Source organism: Scleropages formosus, chromosome 1 (assembly GCF_900964775.1).
Source record: "Scleropages formosus chromosome 1, fSclFor1.1, whole genome shotgun sequence".
Lineage (NCBI taxonomy): Eukaryota > Metazoa > Chordata > Actinopteri > Osteoglossiformes > Osteoglossidae > Scleropages > Scleropages formosus.
This window is the reverse complement of record NC_041806.1, coordinates 40,535,109-40,556,565: the sequence shown is the minus strand read 5'-3', so window position 1 is coordinate 40,556,565 and position 21,457 is coordinate 40,535,109. Positions and strand designations below refer to the sequence as shown.

The following is a 21,457-nucleotide window of genomic DNA, read 5'->3' as shown; positions in this document are numbered from 1 at the left end:
GTAACGCATAGAGGACTCAATTCCCCATAGCTCTACGCGCGACCCGGAGCGCAGCAATGAGCTGTAACGACTCGAAGGTTGCAAGGTGTCGTCGCGGCACTGTTGGCATTTCGCCCCCAGAGCGATAAGGACAAAGACGCGCTCGCTCCGTTGTCTTTAGGTGGTGTCGGCGGGACCTGCAAACTTTTCCGTCTTCGGCACAATAAAACGTGTCATTCAGATAGACCACCGACTGCCTTCCAGCACTGGGTGTTTCGCTTTACTGTGGATTGATTCTGTCTACTTTGTGGGAAAGAGCTTAATGAGCAGCGCATCCGTCGTTTTGACTGACTGGTCGGGGGATGTCGATGTGAATCAATCAATGATGTCGAGCTACTCGTACTCCGTCGTCAACACATGATAAGTGAAGCTCTGTTTTTCCTCCTCACAGCGATGCGCACATGATTTTCCCCCCGTTTCCCTGCGATGTGAAAATGATGTGCTTGTTTTTAAGCCCTGCCCGTAACACGCCGGGGTAACGGAGGTGCGGGGGAGACGCCGGCGGGGCTAAATCCGCCAAGCCCAGCCAAGGAAGGAAGGGGTCCTGCGGAGGGAAGCGCGAAGGACGAAGCTCATGTCGGGGAGCGCTCGGGGTCCGTGTGGAACATGACGAACTTCTCCTCTCCCGTCCGTAGTCTCCGGATCCCCTCTCTCAGTCACTGACTGTCAGTTAGATGCGCCGGCAGTTTGCGTGTCTTGCTCCTAACGACTTTCATCGCGCTGATTTTTTGGAAACCCCGTGCAGCCGCGCGCGACACCCACAGTAGCACCCCGGCGTTTTCAGTCCTCGTTTCTTTCGGCGCAGCCGAACCCGTCCATCTCTCTGCACGGGCAGCTCCCTTCTCTCCAGACCAGTCTTTACACACACACACACTTCTCGAGCAGCTTCTGTAGTCTGTTCGCTTCGTGCTTCATCACCTGCAAGAGGAACGAACAAACAGATCTGCTGCTTTTCTGTGACTTGTCAAGGGGTGACTGACTGACTGACTGACTGTGATTGACTGACTGATGGACTGACTGATACATTGGTGGACTGGATGGCTCAATGGGTGGGTGCCTCAGTGATTGATTGATTGTTTGGTTTGTTGACTGACTGACTGACTGAGGAATGCTGGGCCTGGGGGTCACCGAGCCCATGAGAGAGTGCCAGTACAGTGAGATCAGCGTTGTCGCCTCCTCGCCCATGGACGCCGAACATACCAAGAGGGTCCCCCGGCGGAGAAAGTGGGAGACCTTTCCGGGCCGGAACAAGTTTTACTGCAACGGGAGAATCATGATGGCCAAACAGACCGGTGTCTTCTACCTTACCATGGTCCTCATTGTAGTCACCAGCGGACTCTTTTTTGCTTTTGAGTAAGTGCCTATTTAAAACAGTTGTATTTATTTTCCTTCAGTGAACCTAGTGAAGTTAATACTCAATGTCGTCCTTTATGTGTTGTTTCTAAGGGTGGCTCTCTAGAAACGGGAATAAAGGTATATTTCAGGAGTTACCCGAATCTGATTTGCTTTGTTAGATCAATGTTAGTATTTTTGTCAACTGAAGTTTGACCCATGTGGCCACATGGGGTTGAATGGTGAACATCTGTCCTTTGCAACTGGTCAGTTTTCGTCGTTTGAATTTCTTCTTCCCGCTCCTTGCGGCCGCGTTTAGGGCAAAGATCTGATGGTCATGAAGTGTTTGGTTCTTTAACTTGCCGTTTGAGTTGCCATCCATAAGATTTATGTAGAATTTTTTGTACTGTAATCTAAAATTGTTGCAATATCTAACATAAGTGAAGAAGAAATTCAGTTGAACAGAGGAGCGAATGTTGCAGGAGATACTTCACCTGAAATTGAATGAGATTTATAACTATTTTATTCAATGACCATGTTTTTTTCCAAATGAAACATTGAGTAAAAAAGGGCATTTTTTGATACCCATGGGATGCATGTGCTGCTCAGAGCAGTTTTCCTTGTTTTCTTTATTACCTGTAACTTTAGTCCTAAATTATAAATTCCGTCTATGCATGAGTTGAATATTAAGGTTAAATACTTAATATTCCCAGGGGGGCAGTGGCGCAACGAGTTTGGCCTGGGCCTGCTGTGTGGTGGGTCTGGGGTTCGGGTCCTGCTTGGGGTGCCTTGCGACAGAGTGGCATCCCGTCCGGGGTGTGTCCCCTCCAGCCTATGTGGGTTAAATACTTTTATGATGGGTATAATATCAAAGCCTTTTCCAGGATTTGAACTTCTGGTGGAAATAGATTCCAAAGAATCACTTAGTAGTACCCTTGCTGGGACTCACACTAACAGACATCTCAACCTTCATGGACTGGAGATGCTACACCCCAGTGGAGACACAGACAGGTTTGCTAAATAGGGCAGCATGTTGAGAGGAAGTGCTAAATATCAGTCGTGCACATGACATACGGGGGCGAGGAGGAGCGCGCGGTCCACATAGACCTGCGTTTCTCGTTTGGGTCAAATGCTGCTGGTCTCTCTTTATTTAGAAAGGAGCTTGCGAGTGAAGCCGCAGCCCACAGGTGAGCACAGGAGCACGAATCTCAAGTTGCTTCTTGCCCAAACCCTCCCCTTATCCTCTGTTAGTGATTATGGACGTGCCAAGCACCAGCGGTTAAAGGTTCGTGTCTTAATGTGTTTGTGACTGACAGTGTAAAGGTGCCGAGAAGAAACCTCTAGCCTTTTTTACCACGTGCAAGTTATGAAGTCGCTTCAGATATCTCAGCCCAGTTGTTTTTGTTTGCTTAAACAGTGTGACATCACAACATGGGTAATGTCAAATACTGCAGTAAAAATATCTCACTAGAAGTTTTTTTTTTTTTTAATTAAATAGTTTTGAATGTGAACTACATTTTAATTATGCACAAAAATAACTACTTATGCAATTGCTGCTTATTTTCTTTTCTGTTTCCGGTTGGAAAAGCATTGGTTTGTTCAAGTGAAGTTAATTTATTTCAGTTTAAGATACAAAAATACTCTGACACAGGCAAGTGTGTTTACATGGAAACTTGATTTCCCAGCTCTCTTGCTACATCTTCAGGGATTACTGTGTTTTGGAGATTTCTGACATGGAACTGAAGATATTCAGTAATGCTCTTTGGGGTCAGCAGGCCAAAAAACTTGATTTTCCTTCCGTCATTTCCCTCCATTTGAGTTGCTCGGCTTTCGTGCCTGGGGGGTGAAGGAGATCGGTTCTGAAAGTTATTGGCTGCCTGGATATTTCATTACATGCACAATAAGTTAAAGTGCTGCTTTTATTAAACCAAGTGTAGCCTGTACAGCATCCATTGACTGATGTAGTAATTAATTGGTGGCGTAGTTGCTGTTTGTTGCGCTCATTAGTTGCCATGGTGATACAGATGAATGCTGGATGACCTGATAGTTTAAAGGAAGACATACTATGTAGTCAAGCTGAATGATATACCAGGTATTCTCACATCGTTGCATATATGCCTTCATCAGACCATGGAAAACGGGTGTTTGGTGGGTTACGATGCTTTTCGAAAATAGACTGCGTTGCATTAAGAACCAGGACTTGATCACTCTTGTGATAAATCAGCCATAAAAGTCTCGACATAGAACCTCATACTGCCGCAGGCTTTTTGTTGAACGAATTCTAGTTTGTTTAAGTGGGACAGCGCTTCTGATGTGTGCGGTGTTTTGGTCTCATCTCAGTGGATTACAGTATGAGGTCACATGCTGTGTACTAGATGTATGCTTTCATGTCGAAGGTGCGCGTCTTTCGAGATCGCGGTGGAAACTGAGCTCATGACGTTCCACGCAGACTGTTGTGTGAGATGCAGTGGCCCATTCTTATCTGCTATAACAATGAGCAGATTGCTTGTCAATGCATATGACCAAGAACATTTCATGTTTTTCCTCCCACTCAGTCAAAGAAGTCTTTCCTTGGCGTGTCATATTGATTGCTCTTTTTTTTTTTTTTTTTTCTGTGCTACCTTACTGCAAGGGGGAGGCAAAGAAGTAGGATTGTCTTTTTTTTTTTTTTTTTTTTAAAACTGTGTGAGGACAGTTTTACAATGGATATTAAAATTTGTCGTGCCAGTCTTGCAATTCACATGTCAGTTTTATATTGTGTTAAAATGAGAGATCTTAACAAACGTTCAAAGTCTGCCTCTTTTTGTTGCAGAGCTGAGAAACAGCACCTTGGGTCTCACCAGCAAGCGTGATGCTTATTTTAGTCCTCGCCTTCTGTATTTACCTCGTGTGGCTCTTCGATGCTTCCTCCTCTGCTGAACTCGGGCTTCCTGCGCTCCTTGTGTCAGTATAAGGGAAATCGAAGGCGCTGCGTCTCGCCCGATGAGCAGCGTGAGGAGGGGGATTGCGGTGAAGTTGTTTCCTTTGACACGCTGAAGAAGTGCGTTTCGCACAGAGCTGCGCACGGCAATGGTTGATATTGGGGACGCGGGGAGGGAACGGGAGCCCCCGGCGTTTACGTGCCCGGCAGCTGCTGAGCGTTCGTGCACCTGGGTGTCGGGGAATAGCTGGTCGTCGGGGTTGCCGGGCATCCGACCTCGCGCACGGATGCGTTGGATGTGTTTGAGCGCTGATTCGCGGAGCAGGTAGTTCAGACTTCTTCCGTTTTGGCTTTCCGGTAGTGATCTTAAGTAACGCGAATTCAAATGCAAAGTATAAAGAGTTGCAAGGCGAAGACCCGTCCTCTACGCGATGTCCGGATGCAAGAGGCCTGTCCTTCGGGCTCTCCGCATTTAGTTCAGGTGATCTGTGCCCTCGGAGCCCTTCGCCGGCCGTCACGCCGCCGGCGTGGAAGGCACGGTGGTGATGAGTCCCTCCGCTGGGCGTGGGCTGCGTTCTTTCTGTGGATCTCTGCCTCGCAGCTACTTATCCCTGGTCTTTGTCTCTCACACTTATCAAGATGGAAATTTGCTGCAAGGAGTTTGCGGTTTCTAATGAGTTTCATTTTGCCACACTTTGGATTGCAGCTGTAATTCTGCAGCTCGTGTTTTGCGCGCATTAAATGCAACGGCGGGTGTCTCGGCACATTAGATTTCAGGTGCTGCTGACTCTCGTGGGCCTTCGGGTGCTCCCGTTTTTTTTACCGCTTGAATTTCTCCATCAGTTTCCAGCTGCGGGGGTGAAAATATTAGAAGAGACCATTAAAAATTCTCACTTCGAAGGTTGTTTCACAATAGCGGAGTCGCCCACGATGCCGTTCTGGCTAGACGCCCTTTTTCCCGAGATGACCGCGCCCGAGGCTGGGGAACCGCGGCTGGGGGACCGCAGCTGGTCCTTGCGGGCTGTGCGGCGTGCGCCTGAGTGAGGACTCATCGACGGAGAGCGCTGTCTTTCGGCCTCTCTGCGGGTTTGCGTTCCCTAACGCTTTTTGGTAGGTTTGAGGTGCTGTTTTCCTGTTCCTCTGGAAAGGTCTGAGCCAGAGAAGTGGGAACGGCGCTGAACGAGTGGCTTCGGGTCTCACCGCAGCTAGAACTTTGCAGCTCTTTTTAGGTACTTCTGATTGGGGAGAAAATTGTGCGAGTGCAGAATGACAGGCAGTGTCCATTAAGGGACGCCACTTATCATTTAACGGTCCAGAAACCCTCTAAGAGCTGAGATCTGCTGCGTACTTGACGGATAAAGGCTTCTGAGGACACCGTCATGTCTGTGGGGAGGAGGCTTGAGGTCTTTCCCCGGTCTCAGGGATGCGTCCTGGGAGACGTCGCCATGTCGTCGTCCGCATCTTCTCTCGAGGCGGCAGCGGTCGGACAAGTAGCACGCACCGGAGCCTCGTTCGGCCGTGTGGGGCGGCTAAGATGCGCGGGGTCTCCGAGGCAGCGCGCGCGAGTTGTGACGTGCCGTGAGACAGGACGGCCGCGGGAAAGAGGCGCCTTTCTGTTCTTGTTTATTTTCTCAGATGGGATATATTTACCTCCAGAATTACATAAGACCGTTTTTCACATTCTGCTTTCATCTCACGCAGCTCAAGTTCTGCTGAGTCGGGGCCGTGACGTGTTACCGTGACGACGTTTCGGAGTTCCGTGGAGGACGCTCTGTTTGCGGACTTGTGGTGGTGCGGTAAATATCTTTCCGCACTCCTCCTTTGTGCACAACAGCGTTCGGGAGGAGCCTTTCCGCTCCCTCGTTCCCGCTGCCCGTCCGTCCCCTTCCGTAGGCTGAGCGGGGACGGATGGGATAGAGCCCGTCGCCACCGTGCTCTTGTTCCTGACCTAGAGGCAGTCAGGTGGAGAATTAGCCTGCGGAACAACGCACCATCCGCTGTCATAAATCTCCTGGATCAGCTTTGAGATTCTGAGAGGTGTCCGGAAGCAGCCGAGTTCTCGAGGTGTGTTTAAGCGTTCCGTATTTTTAGCCTCAAAAGAGCTTGGGCTTCTTTGACGTGCTTCTCTGCCTCTTCGTTGAGAGAGTCTTCAGCAACCGCGGGATCTCTACGCTTTGCTTCGTGTCTGTTGGCAACTGTCAGTGTCAAGCCAGAACTTGTACGCGCTCTTCCATTTTAATAACGTTTTGACTTTCATTGTCCAAAGTAGGTGGGACTTGCGGCCTCTGTGCAGTTCTCTGGGACGGGGCCATTTTTGAGGTTTATGTTTGTTATTTTGCAGATTCTCCCCACAAGTTCCAGCAAATCTCAGATTATCGTAAAGCTTCATACGCGAGACCTACGACAGTATGAGCTACAACCCTTATGGAGGGTTACGTTGGCACTGCTGGGGATTATATTTCGCTTAAGCCATCTCTACTCCCTTATGCGACGCGAAAGAAATAATCTGCGGTTCCGATTCCTACGTCTTTTAAAAGTTTCATGCGCTACGTAGAACTTCTAAATAAAACCTCGCCTTTTGAAAGATGCATGATCCCAGAGCCTCCCGGATTCGGCCACGATTGGCGACCCTTTGGATCCCGCTCTAAATGCGCAGTTCGCCGCTGCTGTTGCTAGGAGTAGAGGTTCACCCGGCTGTTGTCCCGCAGTGACCCTCGTGACAGACGAGCGTTTGTGTGATGCAGAACCGAAGCTGCGCGCTAAACATTGTTTGCGCTACAGCTGCAGTTCGTCATTTTTGCATTCGGCCCCGATGGGAATTATTGCCACGCAAATACTTCCAGCGTGCGAAACTGTCACGGCCGTTCGTCACGCCACCCATCCATCCATCGTCAAGAACCGCTTTTCTCGAGCGAGGTCGCGGCGAGCTGCAGCCTTACCCGGCAACACGGCGCGCAAAGCCGATGGCCGATCGCGCTTTTATCGAATGTTTCTGTTGTTCTGCTTTGTCTGCGATCGACCGCAACATGCACACATGTCCCGGAGAAGGCAGTTTTATTAAGTGGTGATGCAATAGTGCTCTGTCAGCATCTCCATTGTCCTTTGGTCTCATTGACAGGTTGGTTCCTCAGCACTGCTGAAGGCTGGATCCTGCAGAAGCACGAGAGCTCACTTGATTCAGCTTTTGAAGTTGTGTGGGACCGGTCAAGCGTGCAGACTTTCCACGGACAAATAGACATGCACGCAGACGCACGCAGGGTTTTGCAGAACTCGCTGTCCTAGAACTTCAAGATGTGTTTACCTGGTGCTGCAGAGCTGAAGCACGGTCATCGCTTAGTCCGAACGACGGAGAACTTTCTTCTCGCTGCTCTTGAGTTTTTGCGATGTCCCAAAGAGTTGGCTCTTTTGAGCCCGTGACATGGCTAAGAGTGGACCCCCACAGCTCAGAGCCCAGAGTGACCCATACTTGGCTCAGGACAACATTTGGCAGCTGAGCTAAGTTTCTCAGGACCCCGGCGTCCTCCCGCCCCCACCCCATTCCCTGTCTCCCTTTTCCCAGCCTTGGCACACAAGATACCAACATTCCTATCATTTGCCTCTTTCCCACAGACATTCAGAAAACAGGAGGTGTCTAGTGAAGCGAGGTGGCAACCTAAATTTAAAAAAAAAAAAAAAAAAAAAACAGAATAAGTGGGTGATAATATACCATGCTTTTTTTATACAAAGGACATTGTTTTAACGGAATGCATTGACTCATGTTTTGACATTTTGTTCAAATTCCAAGAGGCTCAAGATGAATATGGAGAAGCACATGAACTAGGGATCTTATGGCATCTATTAAGGATGAGAACAAGCAGCTCTTCCAAGTGAACCACATGGCAGGGATGGGATCTGTGGCAGGTTCCTGGAATAAGGACGCATGCAAATTTTCCAGCCGGTAATTTGTTTAGCCCAAGACTTGTATAGATTCATTTATAATTTAATTGGATTTGTTTATCTTGATGTTCACAGAATCTCAACTGGGCCAGCACAAGCGTTGATTTGTGTGTGTAAGGGGGCACATAACCAGGTGATGATTTGTGGAGAGATTTAAATGCCTCTGTGATGAGGTGGAACCTCCATTTCTGCATCTCTTACTGTTTGTACGGTTGTTGTGGTCACACTGGCTACAATACCGTAGAATAAAACTAAAAAAAATTTTGCTACTGGCTGATTTAAAAAGCCCAGTTTACGGTCAGCGGGGCCATATGTGGTGATCAAACTTGCTGCCGACCTTGAATTTACACACGCTTCCCCGTTTCCATCTATCTGTTTACCTTCCTTTATTGCTCTGCAGGTCATGTTTCCGAATAAGTATTTTATGGCAGCTGTCTAGGTAAGGCGGTACAGTCCTGTAGGTCGAGAGCCGGTGATGGAGCTGCTGCACGATGTTGTGCTGCAGTACATTTAGGTGGGGGTCCTCTTTGTCTCAAAGCATGGAAAGCATTGCTTGTGACTGAGCTTTACGGCAGAGCTCTTGCGGGGTACGATCTAGCCTGCCGTTCGCCTGAATTAGCGTGGCTCCAGGACGAGCGGCGGCAGACTACGCTGTCCAAACACTGCTATTTGTGTTTCCAAAGCATTCCTCAGTAGGTCTCAGGACCACAGAAAGCAAGTACTGCTCATGATATTCCCTGCTCCGAAGTTCAAAACTTGTTACACGCGTACACCCTGTTGCCTTGGCAACCATTTCCTCAGTCTCCACGCATACCGTGTTCACATCTCCATGGCAACAAGGGGAGACTTCACAGCTGTCCCACTTCTGGGCTTTTGTGTGCCTGCGTGTGTCACTACAGGAGGAGGTGGAAAGCAGGGCAGTAATGACGACGTGTGCGAGGCCCCCGACTCGCGCCGGAACCCTGCCTTGCTCTGGATGGGCCGGAGCAGTTAGGTTACGCTCGGAGGGTCCACAAAACAGGTGTCATCCATCCATCCGCCAGCGAAACCACTGATCAGTGTTGTGTCCCATTAAAGTATTATAGAAAATGAATGATCGCACCAAGAGGGTTTAGGGTTCCAAAGGCCCAAAGCCCACATGGCAAATGGACACATTGATATTAGCGGTGATTAGAGGATGTTAGAAAAAGACTGTGATCCCAGATACCATCGTACATGGGTGATGTCTCACGGCAAAGCTTCTGTATCATAAATTTACATGACCGGTTAACAAGAGCTGTGCTCAGCAACATCTATACCATCAAAGGAGGAGAACTATTGTGGTGCACAGTGCCCTGGGTTTGTCTGGGGCGAAGAAGGATACACAGGCAGCGTTCATAACGAACATTTTATTAGAACACAGGGAAATAACATTCTCAGTCCAAGGACCCCCTTTCCTCAAGGACCTGTGCCTCAATCCAACTTCCCCAGCCTCCTTAGCATCCCCTGGCTTTTTCCCCATTTCCAAACACAGACACTCCTTTATTTTGCCTTTAAGTCCCCCCAGTGGTTGCACGCTTTATTCACATTTCCCATAATGCAACTATTTACAATAAATGAGTTTCCCACTCAAAGTCGCGGTAACGCAGGTCGTTACACTATGGTGCACGCTAATTGTGTGTTTAGCTGTTTGATCTGTGGCTGAATAGATGGGTATTCGGGGAGTACTGCAGGAGGTGTACTGCTGGTGTTTTCTCCTTGGTCGCTTCAAGAGGGGTCTTGTACAGCATGCCCTTTCAGGACTGACTGAGATCAGCAGCCGGTGCAGCACTGAACACAGGGGCTGCCTTGCATTTATTTTATTTATTTAATTTTTTTAGGTTCATATCTCTCCTCTTCTCCGGCACCGATTTGTGTCTCAGGCCTCCTGCTGGAGGGTGATCTTTTCATCAGTCCTGCAGAGCTTTGCACCATTTGGAGATGTTAGTGTCACAGGGCTGGATTTTCCTATCCACTCTGCTCATGCAGTGGCCCATTTAGACGTTACCGGGGGTCAGTGTGTATGCAATGAAGTCAGCAGTGAAATGTGCAATGTGTCATTTTACACTACTGTTATGGTCTTTGTATGAACTTTGACAATCCTTCACCTGAAGGGAAGATGAGCATCGCTCAAGTCTTTGTGATACCTGGCCCCAGACACACACACACACACACACACCATGTCTCATAATTACATGTAAGCTGTAAAAACTGCAAAGTCCCACACAGCCCAAAACTCAGTTCACAGTGGAGCTCTCTCTGGGACGGCTCTTCGGGAAGAGCTACAGGACATCGGTATATGATCACAGGCGTCTCTTGCCCTGTGCAGTTTGAACATCATGCAGTATATAGAAGGTCTGTCATGTTTCCTCTAAGTTCTGTGTTTTGAATGGCGAGCAGACGCCATGTCACATGTGCCACCACGCTCCTCTCCCTCTTCCCACAGCTGCCCGTTCCTGGCCACCAATCTGACTCCAGCCATCCCAGCTATCGGAGGGGTCCTCTTCGTCTTTGTGATGGGCATGCTGTTCAGGGCGAGCTTCAGCGATCCCGGCGTACTGCCCCGTGCCACACCCGATGAGGCGGCCCACCTGGAGAGGCAGATCGGTGAAGGTACGTCTTCTCCCATCACCCGCTGCTATTTGTTGTTGGGGTTCCTCTGTATGTGGAGCTGGACGTTCAACTGAAATGGTCCGGATTAAGTTGATGAAAGAGCTTTCCTTCCCGTGACCCTTTGCTCTCAAATGAGATCGAATGTGTGGAAATGCATGCTTCTCATGGCTTGGGAGGCAGCTGGAAAAATTAGTCAAGGTTTGCAATCCCAGGTAGCATCCATTGGTTGTACATGATTATCACTTGTGTGCAGACATGATGCTGTGTAACGTGTTGGGTTGCGCAGTTTCTAAAGCAAATTGTTTCACTCTGAGTTGGTTATAGGGGGTGTGGTGGCACAGTGGGTTTGACTGGGTCCTGCTCTCCGGTGAGTCCCGCTTGGGGTGCCTTGTGACGGACTGCCGTCCCATCCTGGGTGTGTCCCTTCCAGCCTTATGCCCTGTGTTCCCGGGTTAGGCTCTGGCTCCCCTCAACGACCCTACATGGGCTAAGCGGTTTCAGATGGTGTGTGTGTTAGTTATAAAATGACATGACATGATATGATATAGAAGGTCTGGACAGCTGGTAATGTAGTCCTTAGAGCCGCTCCCTTCCCTACCTTACCTAGTGAGTAAAAAGTACTTAACCCTGATTTGCTCCAGTAAAATTACCCAGCTGTATAAATGGGCATTAAAAGACATGGTCAAAAATTGTAAAGCATGGAGAACGATGATCCATAAAGCGACCGAAAGTCGGCCTCGGCTGAACGGTTAAGTCATCGTCATCACGAATGGGTAAATAGTTTTAAGTAGCTTAACGCTGCAAGTGGCTTTGGAGAACGGCATCAACTAAATGAATAAACGTACCTTTAGATCTTGCAAAGAAGGCGGCAAAATTTCTTTAAGCAACAGCACATATTTAAAAGCACGCAGACTGGATGACGTGCGTAGATGCTTCAGTTTATATGTAGCTTGCTGAGGTATATTACATTGTTTAAACACCTGCAAGCTCTTTCCTCCCGGGGTACTCTCACTCTGCGTGTGTGTGTTTACTTTGTTTTTACAGTCCGAGAGTTTGAAGACCCATGAGCCGTGTTTGTTTAGAGACGCGGCCTCCGAAACACGTCATGCAGAGCGGTTAATCACATAATGACGACGACTTCTCAGAAAGTCACACTAAATATGGCCATATGCTTCCAGGAGTCAGACTGGAAGGGAGATTTTTAATGGGCGGCAGCTCGGTGATTTCCCAGCTACGCTCCGCGGGACAGATGGGGTCTGTTCTTACCTTTAGCGTTTAATAGCCGTGTTCTGAGGTCGGTCCGCATCTGGAACGTGAATGTGGAAACAGAACTGTCCCTCCCTGCTCTCCTTGCTCTCCTTGCACCGCTTCAGTGCTTTTGCTGGTCGTTTCCTCACGTGGGTCCGGCTGATACAGGGAGAAAATCGGCGACGCTGATGGAGTCCTGGAACCTCCCGTATCGCCGGCTCGGTCTTTCCGTTGTCAGCCATGCGGTTTTGCTTCGTTGGCACCAGTTGGCATCGTTTTTTTTTTTTTTTTTTTTTGTTTTGTTACATGAGTATTTAGATGCTCGCAGAAAAGAATTTAGGGGATGTCCTATGAGCTCCAGTAGTGTTCCTCCATGTCAGTGTGGTAAAATTTCCAGCACCACTTTCCTGACCTTGCTGTACCGGTGCAGGATGGCGAGGCAGCAATCGAAGGTTTCGTGTTTCCCGATGGTGGCGTTTGAGGAAGAGCGTGCTGTTTTTTGGGGGGGGTTTTTTTTGTATGTGTAATATGCGCACTTTTTTTTTTTTTTTTTTTTTTTTTTTTTTTTTTTTTAAAAAAATCCTACTTTGTGTTGATCTCAATTCAACTTGTGGGTGTGAGTTTGTCCAATAAATTGAATTTACCATTGGACATGATTTGGAAAGGCACACACCTGTCTATACAAGGTCCCACAGCTGATGATGTGTATCAGCAAAATCCATGGCATTAGGTCAAAACAATTGCCTGCAGATATTAGAAACATGATTGTGTCAAGGCACATATCTGGGGAAGGCTACAAAAAATTTCAGCAACATTGAAGATTCCCAGGGGGTGCGGTGGTGCAGTGGGTTGGGCCACGGTCCTGCTCTCGGGTGGGTCTGGGGTTCGAGTCCCGCTTGGGGTGCCTTGCGGCGGACTGGCGTCCCGTCCTGGGTGTGTCCCCTCCCCCTCCGCCCTTACGCCCTCTGTTACCGGGTAGGCTCTGGTTCCCCGCGACCCCGGATGGGACAAGCGGTTCTGAAAATGAAAATGTGGTGTGAGGTTTTTTTTTTTTTTTTTTTTTTTTTTTTTTTTTTTTTTTTTTTTCTTTTTTTTAAATTATACCTTGGTTCCCTGATGAATTCCACTTGATAAGCTACTACTCCATAGCATAAATTTTACAAAAGAATGATAAATGAATTAAAAAACTTTGTTCAGTCGACAGCAGCGCTAAATGTTCACCGTCAAACAGGTGAATTATTATCATTTTATTCATTTGTTTATTTTAAAGGTTTGGATTCTGCTTACAACTTAAGTTTGCTCTTTGACTTGTTGGCCATTTAGGAGACAAGGCAGCGCAATGAGTCTCTTCAATGAAGGACAAACCAAAATGTTTTCACTCACGCACAAATCTCTCCTTAACCTCCCCTCCTCCGTGCCCTCTACTGCGGCCTCCTGTCTTTCACGGAGGGCGATTCATTCGCGGTGCCCTATTCGAACGTTATGAAAGAATTGTCCCTGGGGGTCGCGCGCGCTTCTCGGACCTTTGCTCTTGTGGTGACGTCGCTGGTCTTGCCAGCCTCTTCGGACCGCGTTGGTGCGCGCCCGCGCTGCGGCTTCCCGGAAGACGTGTATCCTGCTTCAAGAGGCGATCTGGATCACAGGGGAGCATTATTGGAATTTTTTTAAAAATTAAATACACGAGTTTATTTGGACTTCGGGGGAAGAGCCTGCGGGGGGGGTGGGGCTGCTGCATCTCGCCGAGTCTTGAACAGGGTCACGTTGGCAGTGTACCGTGAGGAGTGAAAGCTCTATGCAAACTAATGGCAACTGCAGGGAGAACTGGAATGTAATTGCTGTCCATGCCTGATCACAGTGGTGTGTGTGTGTGTGTGTGTGTGTGTGTGTGTGTGTGTGTGTGTGTGTGAGAGAGAGAGAGAGATGCTCTGCTCCGTGGAGCAACTGCCCACATTACTGAAGGCAGTGAGGTGAAGTCCCTCGCTGTCTGCTCCCCATGACCTTCTAGTCCAGATCTTTGTAGACAGCAGTCCCAGGGACAGGTCAGGCCCTCAAGCTCCAGGCTGCGTCGAGGTTGTAGCCCCGCGATTATCGGCACCGGGGCGACGCTCGGCGCTTGTTAACTTAACCCCCAGTGCAACAGCCATCCAGTCGTTCTGATTAAACGAGTTCGTTTCGGAGAGCGCCCTGCTTGGCGTGGTCTGGAATACTTGCACACTCCATCGGTGACGTTTCGTAGTCTTATGCCGTGTTGTGCAGGGACCGGGGGGGGGGGTGCATGCTGGGATATGCTTGTGAGGAGGAGTGAAGGATTACGGCAGATAAATAGAGGAGAGTCAATAAGTGCTCTCGTTTAATACTGCGCTGAAATGTGTGGGCTTAGTTACCATGGATACCCATGTACCTGACATCAGCTTTGTTACAAGTACTGTTTCTTTGTGTGAACAAATTTGTGCGTACACACACACACACACCGAGCATAAACACACACCCATGAGCCCTCAGAATTACAATATTTTTGGAGCAATCTTGTTTGATGGCTCACACACACACACACACACACACACACACACACACAGTGTTGATTGCCCCACACATGTGACAGCTGTAGGGATGGCGAAACATCATCTGGTTTGGACATCTCTCTGACTACAGCATGGTTCCAAACAGCAAATGTGCTTCTTTTAGTTGATGACTCAAAGCATCTAGGTCGAGCTCTGCTGGTCCCTGGTGTCTTGGAAACGCTGCAGTTCTCTTTTCCCTGGTTTTACTCACCATCCTGCACTGTGTGAAATATATGGACTTGGACGCGTACCTCGAGCGATCTCGAGAAATGTGAAATTTATAAGCCGAAGGCGAAGCGATCATCGTCCGTTGTTTCCGTAGACGTTGCCAACGGACCGGGTCAGGGGGGCTACCGCCCTCCCCCGCGCACCAGAGAGGTGATCATCAACGGGCAGACGGTGAAGCTCAAGTACTGCTTCACTTGCAAGATCTTCCGACCGCCGCGTGCCTCTCACTGCAGCCTTTGCGACAACTGTGTGGGTGAGTGGTGCGCCGAGCCCCCGGCGAGCTGCGCGTGCGCGGTCATACGGTACGCACGCGTGCGCTTCAGGTGGGTCCGCTTTAGGGTGCGTGCTCTACCTGCGTCAGGCGTGTCGTGTCCTTACTCGCGCGCGCCGGGAGCTGCTCTTCGAGAGGGTGTGTCCTCCACAGCGGGAGGAGCAGCTGGATTTGCGAGCCGTTCGGCCTCGCACCCCCAGATGTTCCTCCCTGTTCCTGTGTCGGGAGCTCTTTCCTTCACTCGTCCACCACGCTCGTTTTCACCTCCGTTTCGCCGCTCTTACTCACGCTGCTCGTTCCGCTCCTCTTGAGAGCTAGGAATCGGCACGCTGGGGAAGAGAGGGCCCGAACTCGGTCGCGCGGCCGCTGGACCTCGGTTGCGGCCCCTCACAGCCGCGTCCCCTTTCTCTCCCCTTCGCAGAGAGGTTTGACCACCATTGCCCCTGGGTGGGCAACTGTGTGGGCAGGAGGAACTACCGCTTCTTCTACCTGTTCATCCTCTCGCTGTCCCTCCTCACGGTCTTCATTTTCGCCTTTGTCGTCACGCACGTCATCCTCAGTGAGTAAATGTGAAACGGGGCACCGGGCTGCATTTTTGTTTTCCCACCTAGTGGTTGACGGTAGAGGCTTTTGTTCCAAAGGGTTATGTTTTATTGACTTGCACTTTGGTGACTCCTTTATGCCATGTGAATTTCAGTGCTAGGTACACTGCAATAGAACACACACACACACACACACACACACACACACACACATGCACGCAACTGGGATTTGCACCCGAAACCTGTGCCTTTGGAGTGTGGGAGGAAACGGGAGCGTCGGGAGGTGACCCGCGCAAACGCAGAAAGACCTTGCAAATTGCACGCAGACTGAGCGGGATACGAACCCCGCTGTGCCACCGTGCCGCCGTACCGCTCATTAGCCGTAGCAGAAGGCAACGAGACCACTGCTCCTCCTCGAAGGACGGCGATACGTGCGTTTCCTGGACACACGGGCCGCTAATGGCTGCAGTGGCACTTTTCCCCCAACGGCAGATCTTCGCCAGCAGTCGGTTCTGAGCTCCTGCCGAAGGACTCCTTTCCCAGTTGCCCTGGGTTCGAGTGGCAACGAATGAGTCCCAGGAGCAGATGAGAGGGTCTCTACCGGGCCTAAGTTTTCCTGCGTGTCTCCTTTTAATCGACGTGCGACTGGGAGACGATCTGAGGAAGTGTCGGCAGCGGCGCGCTCGTTTTCGGTCTCTCTGCGTGTTTCCTTAGAGGCGAATACCACGGTAATAAAACCACACGACTGTTATTCTGTGAACTAAAGACCCTGAAGCTCACTGCTGGCTGAGGACATCTTTTTATCAGCTCCCCCAGCTCTCTGCACTGGGCACCACCGTCCCCCACAGCAGAGCGCTGCCACTAGCACTCTGACACCTACAGAGAGAATGACTCGCCCGTCCAGGCAGAACTCCGGCAGAACGCGGACGCGTCTCCGGCGTCGCTCCAATCGGCGCTTCTCCCCACGTCGCTGTCGTAGATGGAGCTTTGTTGCAATGTTATGTAAAGACGAGCATCCGAAAGGATCTGTGGGTCGGGAGGCTAGCCGTCGGGGGCCAGACATTAAGTGCTTTCTCTTGTATCCGCTCCTGTTTCTGGGAAGAGATTCTGCATATTAACGCGATGTATGATTTTGCAGTCGTCCTCGCTGTCACGTCCTTGATAACCTGTGTGTGTTTCCCGCAGGGTCCAGCCAGACGGGCTTCCTCAGCGCGCTCAAAGACAGCCCTGCCAGATATCTTTTCATCGCAAGCGTGTGTAAATGTGTACATTAATGTGCGTGTGAGCGAATGAGTGAACGCAAGGCACGTACGCTGCTGCGTTTCTGCACGCAACGAGCAGCCGGACCCCCTGTGTGGGAGGGCACCGGGCCCAAATAACACCTTGCTTCGCAGCGGGTTTCCTTGCTTATGTTTCATTTAGTATTTTAAAATATTAATATAATTTCAGTTTGTTCAGCAGAAATCCTCTCCGACGGCGACGCGGTCGAGGCAGTTTGTTCGCTCTATATAAAAGCTTTTCTTTTTCAGCCGTGCCACCCACGGACACTCTGGCTGGGTTTTCCGTGTTCTTTTACGGAAGTATACCCACAAGGCGGATACATTCAAGCGTACATACTTACAAATTCATACTGCGTGAGTTTAGGGAAACGACGTGATTTAATTTTCGTGCGTCGCGAACGGCTGCGGGATGGCGTACGCATTAACTGCGCCCTGCTGTTCGTCACCGCCGGCCACGCGTCCGTCAGGCATAGTTTACAGCCCCGTCACACGTGAAGCCGCATCCGTTCTCTGGGACGACGGGAGGAAATGGGGCTGAAAGTCATCGAGACCGTAGTGCGAATGGTTTTTCTTCGAGAAGGAGGAGGTAAAGGGGAGAGGACTGTGTCACAGAGATGAGAGTGGGACTGTGTGTGTGTGTGTGTGTGTGTGTGTGTGTGTGTGTGTGTGTGTGTGTGTGTGTGTGAGTGAGTGAGAGAGAGACACACACACACACACATCACCTTTAGCTCTTCGGACCTGCTCTTCCACTCCACCAGCTGATCCCAGCTGGATGGTGTGGCCAGGAGAGGGGCTACCTGGAAATCATCACCCTGTCACAAGACCCAGCCTGTCAACACCGCATCACCTTTTACCACAGTTCGGTTCAGTCGCTGAACATCATTTGCGTATATCGGCAGGCTGACTCGCCGCTCAAAGCGGAACGTTGCTGGTAGTCGTACGGCGTGGGCTCCTCCTCGAGAGGAAACGATCCGCGCCGTGCGGATCGTTGAGGTCGGCCCGTGCCGTAGTGACCGGGGGCGGTTTGTGTGTCTCTGCCATCGTTGGCCTCCACAGCCTTCTGCAGTACCTTAACTGACTGGATACCGTCCTGGAGGTGGTTGTGTGCTTCTTCTCTGTGTGGTCCATAGTGGGTCTCTCCGGCTTCCATACGTACTTAATCGGCTCCAATCAGACCACGAACGAAGACGTGAGTACCGGCCCCCCCAAATTTCTATACGGGTAGTGTTTTTAATTTAAAAAAAGAAAAAAGGGCAGAGTACTCCTTCAAAGCACTGTAACCCCGATGCAGATTAAGGGATCCTGGTCATCGAAGAGGGGCAAGGAGAACTACAACCCTTACAGCTACGGCAGCATCGTCGCCAACTGTTGCGCCGCTCTGTGCGGGCCGCTTCCGCCCAGGTCAGTCGCCGTGGCGCGGGGCCGGCGGAAATGGCGCAGGCACGAACGCGGCGCTGCAGAACCCTGACGGCAGCCTCTGCGTCTTCCCCGCAGCCTCATCGACAGACGGGGCTTCGTCCGGCCGGACGCCGCCCGGCCCAGCCCTCGCTCCAACGGGACTTCGGCGTACGTGTCTTCCCAGCCGCGAACCCGCATGGTAGGATTTCCGGCCACCCGCGTCGCTCTCCGAGGCATCGCGCGCCGGAACGGAGCTGTTGGAGGGGTCGGTCCGGTGGACACGCACACGCATGCACGCACACACACACGCACGCACGCGCGCGCGCGCGCACACACAGCAGCTTGCGGTAAGGCGCGCCCGTGTCTGTAAATGCTCTCCTCCTTTAAAACCCCCCACATGTAGTCAAAGCGGCTTCTGACGCGGAAGTGCAGTCGTGAGCACTGTGACCGTCGAGCTCCCGCGGAGCGTGACTCTCGCCGCATTAGAGCAAAAGGCTCCCGTCTCCGCTATCCCAGCATGCACCGCGGCCACTTGGTCTTCACGGCGCTCGCTCTCAGACACCGTGGTTTTCATTCAGGTCTTCGCTCTGTCTTCATGTGCCGTGACGCTGAGCCCATCTGCTTTCTTGTTTAATCGCTCTGCGTACAAAAATAAAAAGTTCTTTTAGAGAAATGCAGAACAAAAAAAAAAAAAAAAATGCTTAATGGCCCGAAGCCAAATGGCGTCTAATACAGCTGGATAAATGTAGTGGAGATGAAATTGCCGACTCATTACGTCTGTACAAAAAGGTCTCTCCGTGAAAGCGAATCACATTAACAGGTGTATTTACCGCGGTGCAGCACGCAGAGCAATAGGCGTTGTGACGGAACGTGAACCATAAATCGGGAACGTGCAAGCAGACCAAGAACGAGGAACTCCTTCAGCCGTCGGCATGACGTGCAGCTGTTTTTCGCTGTCGTCTTTATTTCATTTTACTTTGATATTACCGCTTTTTTATTGTCGACGGTACATGCAGTTAGATTGATAGAGGTTCCCTTCATAGTGCTACTTGACATTTCCAGTCCAACTGTGAAGATACCTGACACGGTACAGTTTTTTCCTTATTCGGCATATCATTTCTGACTTTGTTCTTGTATACATGTGGAAACGCTCACATTGGCTGAAACCCCTTTGCATCCCTCCTGCTCATGCTGTAGCGCATCTCCTTACTGAGCCTAGCTGCTGGCATGGTAAAAAAAAAAAAAAAAAAAAAAACAGGTCAAACATCACAGCACCCTAATCAAGCTGGAAACAAACAGTGGTTTAGTTTGTCAACTGCAAGAGCAGAATATTCTGCATTTGAACGATCATCTTCTGTAAAAGATTTATTTTTCTGCGGTGCCCTGCTGCCAATCTTCCAACACGCAGTTAAAGTGTCACTTAATTTTAGGCTGAATGGGTCCAGCTTTTTCATGCCGTACAACTTTAATATGTGACACATTAGGAAACATTTGGTTTAAAAGTGGATTTATGACTTTAAGCTCCTTCCCCCTTAGATGCTTGTGCGGTGTGTTGTGATTGTGTACTGTGATGTGGTAACATCTCTTCTTCCTCTTTCTCTTCCTCCACTCCACCAACCCTCTTTTTTGTCCCTTATTCTTTTTTTATTTTTTGCTTCTTTCTTTGACCTGGACTAATGACTGGTGTTGCGTACACACACCCACCTGTCCGTACCAACGCTCACGTCCGTCCTCCGTGTTTGTGTCCGTCCGCCTGCCTCCGATGCCCATGCCCCGCCTCACCCTTCCCGTGTCTGTCTTCCCGCTTTAGTGTGACCAAGACCAGTGCATTCAGAGCACCAAATTCGTTTTGCAGGCCGCCGCCACCCCCCTCCTCCACAACGAGCTCATTACTGTGAGCGGCGGGCACTCCCTGTCGGGCAAGCCCTCGCTGGGGGGTCCCTGCGCCTCCCTGCCGGCAGCCCAGCATACTCCGCCCGGCCCCGTGCCAAACGCAACCTGGGAAGCGGAGGCGCTGGTCCGGCGGGATCAGGAGAAGAGCCTCTTCCGGTGGCGGGCCTCCGACGAGGTGTCGTCGCCCCCAAGCCTTGGGCATGGAAACCCGCTGTATGACCCTGCCAGCCAGGACTCCCTGCACCAGGACTCGGTGAGAGGTCTTGTTAAGCTCAGCTCTGTGTGACCACCCATGGTCTCACCTTTTCTCCATCATCTCAGACTTCCAGTGTTCCTCTTAAGGGTGCTGCTCCACAAGCAGCCAGAACTGGATCCAGTTCTTGTTCCCTTTTCCTGGGGCACCGCGTGGAACTGCCGCTAGGCTTTTAGCCTTTAACAGCTGCATAAATACAATGCAGCCCCCGCACCTCATCTTGGAAAGCAATGAAGGGGGAAGAAACAACTGAAGCCATGCAGAGAAACACCAAACTTTGTACTGGTGGCAGCCAAAGACACTAAGGCCTGACCAGTAGGCACCATTTTTTCAGTTTTTTTTTTTTTTTGGTCTGACTTTTATTTTTCTATTAATGGACCTTGATTGCCAGCTGACATGGCAACTGACTTTTTTTTTTTTTTTTTTTGGATTCCCCCCCAAAAAAGGGGGGGGGGAAAAAAAAAACAGTAGCATGTGTAAGTTACTGTGTGGTGTTTGCATATAATTCAGAGGATGTTTTGTTTAAAATACAATATTGTGGTGTGCCATTTCTTTTTTACTTTTTGTGTACATTAATAAAATTACAACTTTGTATGTGCCACTCTATCTTTCTACCTTCCACTGGTTGCTGTGAACTAAGGAAAGGATCCCACGGTATATTAGTATGGCTGGAAAAATATTTCCTCTATGATCTGGATGCTTCCTTCAGCTCATGTTAAACACAGAGTTCTCCTGCTGTGATGTACCTGCAGGCACCTTCCATTGGTCACACGTTAAGCTGATTTGTGTTTGCAAACAACCAACCAAACCATTCCTTCCAGCTCCCCATAAGGAAACATCTTGAAGCAGAATGAACACACTTCAAAAAGACTGCATCCTCCAAGCCATGTTGGCTCAGTTTTCTGCGTGTGGTCAATGTACTTCA

At 50.0% G+C, this 21,457-nt stretch overlaps 1 protein-coding gene across 6 annotated transcripts; it reads left to right on the top strand.

Moving 5' to 3' along the window:
- The first annotated feature begins 45 nt into the window (after positions 1–45).
- Positions 46–20,909, top strand: LOC108929192 (probable palmitoyltransferase ZDHHC14). Of its 6 annotated transcripts, none has more exons than XR_003797779.1 (9): positions 46–1,392; positions 10,692–10,858; positions 14,990–15,148; positions 15,588–15,725; positions 16,894–16,942; positions 18,075–18,177; positions 18,280–18,389; positions 18,483–19,473; positions 20,242–20,293. XR_003797779.1 is itself a non-coding variant. In XM_029253229.1 (9 exons), the coding sequence occupies exons 1-9, from the start codon at positions 1,148–1,150 to the stop codon at positions 20,563–20,565; spliced, it is 1,443 nt and encodes a 480-aa protein (XP_029109062.1). In that variant the 5' UTR covers positions 46–1,147; the 3' UTR covers positions 20,566–20,909. The 6 variants fall into 6 exon arrangements, 5 of the variants coding, with proteins under 5 accessions (XP_029109062.1, XP_029109066.1, XP_029109074.1 ...); XM_029253229.1 differs by having other exon boundaries at positions 18,483–18,585; positions 20,197–20,909; XM_029253233.1 differs by having other exon boundaries at positions 18,483–18,585; positions 20,242–20,908.
- The last annotated feature ends 548 nt before the right edge of the window (positions 20,910–21,457 follow it).